At 53.8% G+C, this 5,171-nt stretch overlaps 1 protein-coding gene across 1 annotated transcript; it reads left to right on the top strand.

Annotated features, from left to right (window-relative positions):
• The first annotated feature begins 899 nt into the window (after positions 1-899).
• LOC124593520 (activating signal cointegrator 1 complex subunit 2 homolog) lies at positions 900-2,381 on the top strand. The gene is made up of 2 exons (XM_047131936.1): positions 900-1,316; positions 1,962-2,381. The coding sequence occupies exons 1-2, from the start codon at positions 900-902 to the stop codon at positions 2,379-2,381; spliced, it is 837 nt and encodes a 278-aa protein (XP_046987892.1).
• The last annotated feature ends 2,790 nt before the right edge of the window (positions 2,382-5,171 follow it).

The raw sequence follows: 5,171 nt of genomic DNA, 5'->3' as shown, positions 1-5,171 counted from the left end.
CGATGTGGCCCGACGGCTGCGGGCCGATCGGGAAACGGCGGGAGGGCGACGGAAGGCGATGGGGCGGCGGAGGCGCGTTTGCACGGCCGTCATCGCCGCACGCCTCGGCTTGTGTGGCTGTGGCGCCGGCCGCGCTGGCCGGGCTGCCGCGGCGACGGTGTGGGAGTTTTGCCGAAGGTTTGGCCATTGTGGCGGGTCGTCGGCTGGGGCTGTGGGGGCGGCATTTGGGCGGGGGCGGCGATTCTCGGCGGGCCGACCCAGGCTGTAGCGCGCGGTAGCTGCAGTTTGGCCGTGGTTTGCGGCGCTGCCGTGGCGACTGGTTGGCGACTGTGGTGTGGCTGTGTGTAGCCCCATCCTCGGTGGTTTGAAAGGCGCGGGCGGTTGTGGCGCAGGTTTGGGGCTGCTCCGCACAGGCTGTCGGACGTTGGGCGGTAGCAAGCGCGGGAGGCGCGGCGCGGCGGCGCGCAGAGTGGCGGCCGCTCTCTCGGCCGTCCGCGCCCGCCCGCGACACTGGCTGGGCCTTGTGATTCTCTGCTCAAGAAAGGGTTGGAGTCCCTTAGCGATCGTAGTGCGTGTGGAAGCCTTGTGCGACTCGCCGCTATCGAGAGCTACAAAACTCTGCGATTCACTTGCTTCTTAGCGAGTACTAAGCAATTTGTCGTGTTATAGGACCGACATAGAGTGTAGGCAAGATAGTGCGGACTAGCCGCACTTGTAGGATGAATAGAGTAGGGGACGACGAGGAGCCAGGGCCCCACCCGCGGGTGGCAAGCCCGCGTTCCTCTAGGCCAGAACAGACACACAGGGCTGAGGTAGAACTCGCGAGCAGGACCACTCAGGGCGCTCGACCGCGACACCCCGCCCCACCGGCCCCCACGCCTGAAGACTTATGCACTGCGATGATTCAAGAGAAACTGGAACAACTCCGCCGCGACCGCGACGCACGAGCAAAGGAACTCGCAAGACGGCGGGAGCAGGACGGCCCAACCACCAGTGCCAACTCATCTTCTGACGACTGCCGAACGAAGAGTCACAATCCGACGGAACAACACAATGCCATGGACTATCAGGACGAATCCAGCGACTCTGATGCACCATTCCAGGAGGTCAGACGCCGCCGGAAAGGCACCAAACGCAGGAAAGCCGAAGAAAATACCCCCATGCAGACGGAACAACGAGCTGTACCCACCACCAACTACTACGCACCACTACAGCAACAGGACCCAGCAATGGAAGACCAACACCAGCCTCAGCCTAACGACACAAATACTCAGGACGCCACAGCTCCGCCGCCGCCGAAACCGAGAATACCACCTGTGACAATCAACTACACTGGAAAATACCTGGAACTAAACGCTCAATTAAAGCAGAAGATCAGCGGACCACTCAAGGCGATCTACAAAAATAATCAGATCAAATACCACTTTGAAACGCTGGCAGACCAACGAGCAGCACTGGACTACCTCCATTCCATCAACATGCCCTATTTCACCCACCAAGCAGCAGAAGACAGAGAACTCCAAGTGGTCCTCAAGAATATCCCAGAGGAAATTACCGAAGACGAACTCGCCGCCGAACTTCGCCACATGCAATTCACAGTCACGAACGTACACCAGTTCAAGAAACGAGACCTGACCTCCAAGAAACTGATTCCACAGTCGGCTTACTGTGTATCTCTGCCACATGGACAGAAAAGCCGCACCATCTACGACGTACAATACCTCTTCCATACCAGAATTAAGGTGGAAGACTACAAGCCACTTGATGGGCCTGCCCAGTGCAAGAAATGCCTCAAATTCAACCACACTGGCCGGTACTGTCAGATGCCGGTCAGGTGTGTACGCTGTGGCGGCCACCACCACGCAAAGGATTGTACCAAGCCACGAACAGAACCACCCATCTGCGCAAACTGTCGCCAAGAAGGCCACCCTGGGACTTGGCGTGGTTGCCCTGAATTTCAGAAGGCGATACACGCCTACCAACTGCGACCTCCACCATCCAAGGAGCCCCAACAACCACAACAGCCATCGTTTGCGGCGACTCCGAAGGACTTCCCATCTCTCCGAACACCCTGGACGGCTGCATCGTCGTTATTTCAAACACCAACCCAGCAACAACCAACTCGACCGAAAAACACGGCGCGCCAACGACTGCACGATCTTCGCCAGCAACAACAGCAGCAACGATCCACGGACAACGCCCTCGGACTGTCCGATATCATCGCCGCGCTATCTAACATGGGCTCCATCATCAACTTACTAAAAACGAAGAACGTCTTTGCCATCTTAGCAGATACAGCTCGCAAATTCAACGACGAACCGGATCTGTTATCCAAACTACTCACTCTACTGGAAGGAATCATGGCCTTTTTCACCGACTAACATGGATCAAGAGCGGCATCAACACAGAAACCTTACATTCTGCTTTTTTAACGCCAACGGCGTCGCTCCCAAGAAAGTAGAACTCACCGACTTCGTCGAACACCACAAAATTGATGTGCTACTATTGTCCAAAACGCATCTGCGACCCACCCAAACCTTCAACATTCGCAACATGGTGGGATACCGCACTGACCGCCACAATCGGCGCGGTGGAGGTACAGCAATCTACCTGCGATCTTCCCTCACTCACTCTCTCGAAACCTTGCCTGACATGACGAGTCTGGAAGCCACAGCAGTCACGATCGCCACCATACACGGGAAGCTCACGTTCGTCGCAGCCTACTTGAGCCCTGGCGCAGCCTTCACAGGTGAAGACTTTATCTCCATCTTTGATCGATACGACAGAGTCCTCCTTTGTGGGGATCTTAATGCGAAGCACGTAGCATGGAACTCGCGGCAGACGAACGCCAAAGGCACCCGTCTCTACGAACTTGAAATTCGGCTCCAAGCATTCACACAAGGTCCTGAAGAACCGACTTACCTGCCTACTGTTCCACGCCATCAGCCGGATGTCCTAGATGTGGCCATAATCAAAAACATGAATCCCGATCTGTCACTCCAGACGATCAATGACTTGACTTCTGACCACCAACCTGTTCTCGGAACACTGTCTGGAGCTCTTCCAATATTGCCACCGAAAACGAAAGTCTCCACAGACTGGATATCCTACGCCAGGTGGCTAAACAACAATGTGCGCCCCACGGAGCCATTAGCAACACCGGAGCAACTCGACGACGCCATCACTCGTCTGACTTCGAAAATCAAGAAGGCCGCTCACCAGGCCTCCACGAAGTTACTCTTCTCGACACCATATCGCGACCCACTGCCGCCGGCACTGCAAGACTTGAAATATTTGAAGAATCGAGCCCGTAAAAAATGGCAACAAACTCGCAACCCAGCATATAGACGAGAAATGCACCAGCTCTCCAGAGAACTCACGTGGCGTTGCAAGGAATGGCGCGCCGAACTATGGGAGGACCGGATGGCACAAATCCAACACCTATCGCGCGATGAATGGGCACTCATCCGTAATATCAAGAAACCCAAGCCACCAAAAACGGCGCTCACGGATGGCACCAACCTAATCTTTGACAACCTCCAAAAGGCCGAACTTTTCGCGGAAACTTACGAAACGCAATCACGCCTGAATTTTGCAGACTTTGAGAACGATGAGGAAGAGGACGCGCGCACTCGGGCAGAGGCACACCACATAAGACAACACCCCAGCGGAGACCGGCCAGAACTGACATCTCCAGGAGAAATTCGCCGCATACTCAGGAAATTACACTCCACATCTGCCCCCGGACCTGACGGAATTTCGAACGACCATCTGAAGCATCTCCCACGGAAACCACTAGTGCTATTAACGAGAATACTCAACGAATGCCTGCTGAAGGAACATTTCCCACCACAATGGAAACTGGCCAAGATCATACCCATCCCGAAACCGGGTAAGGACCCACTTCAGCCTGCGCACCACCGACCAATCAGTCTCCTTTCCACGATGGGCAAAACGTTTGAACGTGTCATCTTGGCCCGCATCAAGCCGCCCCTCTTGGAAAATGACGTCATTCGACCAGACCAATTTGCCTTTCAACCCAAACTTTCCGCCGAAATCCAGCTGCTCCGGATCTCGGAACACCTCACAAACCAAATCAATCTAAACCACTACACAGCAGCCATTTTCCTGGATGTTCAACAAGCATTTGACAAGGTGTGGCGAGAGAAGCTCATAAGTAAACTCCGGAACACCACCGACATCCCCAACTGTTACATCAAGATTATCGACAGCTTCCTGACCGACCGCCGTTTTTACGTCCAACAGGCCGACCAACACTCAGACACCAAACATCTCTCCGACGGTATACCGCAAGGATCGGTACTCTCTCCCATCCTGTTCACCATCTACGTAAATGACATGCCCAAACTGCCGAACATCATGCTAGCACAGTTCGCTGATGATACGGCTCTCCTTACCAGCAGCCGTTCATTAGATACAGCCATCACCCGCTTGCAACACCAGATCGATATCCTCCTTTTGTGGGCAACTGATAATAAAATCACTATCAACGCACTCAAGACAAAGGCCATACTTTTCACTCGACGGAGACCGATTCTTCACCGCCGCCTCCAGATCAATGACCACGCCATCGAATGGTCCACCACGACGAAATATTTAGGGGTCACCCTGGACCATAAACTCACATTCTCAGCCCACATCAACGACAAAAGCCTCAAAATCATTCGCGCCATCCATGGACTATACCCCTTCTTAGCAAGCACTGACCTAAACGTAGCTACGAAGCTACGCATCTACCGCGCGACAATACTCCCGATGATGCTATATGGCTGCGCTACGTGGGGAATCACATCCACCACCAACATCCGCAAACTACAACGACTACAAAACCGGTGTCTAAGAATCATTCTCAAAGCGCCCAGGTGGTCCCGAATTATATCTTTACATGATGAACTGCAAGTCTCAACAATAGATCAAGTAATCCAACTACACGTCCAGCGTCTCATCAACAAAATAGACGACTTAAGGGTATCAACGAGACAACTCGAAGGAATCGCAACCACCCAACCTGAACCATGGCATAAAGTCAAGGTCCCCAGGGCCCTCACAACACAATGAAAAGTGAAGCAAAGGTATGTAGGGCAAAAAGGACCCCTGTGAGCCCAAAGTCCTACAAAAGATAACAATAAAGATGTACAAACCTACCACTC

Source organism: Schistocerca americana, unplaced genomic scaffold (assembly GCF_021461395.2).
Source record: "Schistocerca americana isolate TAMUIC-IGC-003095 unplaced genomic scaffold, iqSchAmer2.1 HiC_scaffold_99, whole genome shotgun sequence".
NCBI lineage: Eukaryota > Metazoa > Arthropoda > Insecta > Orthoptera > Acrididae > Schistocerca > Schistocerca americana.
The sequence above is the reverse complement of the archived record's forward strand: the minus strand, read 5'-3'. Positions and strand labels throughout refer to the sequence as shown.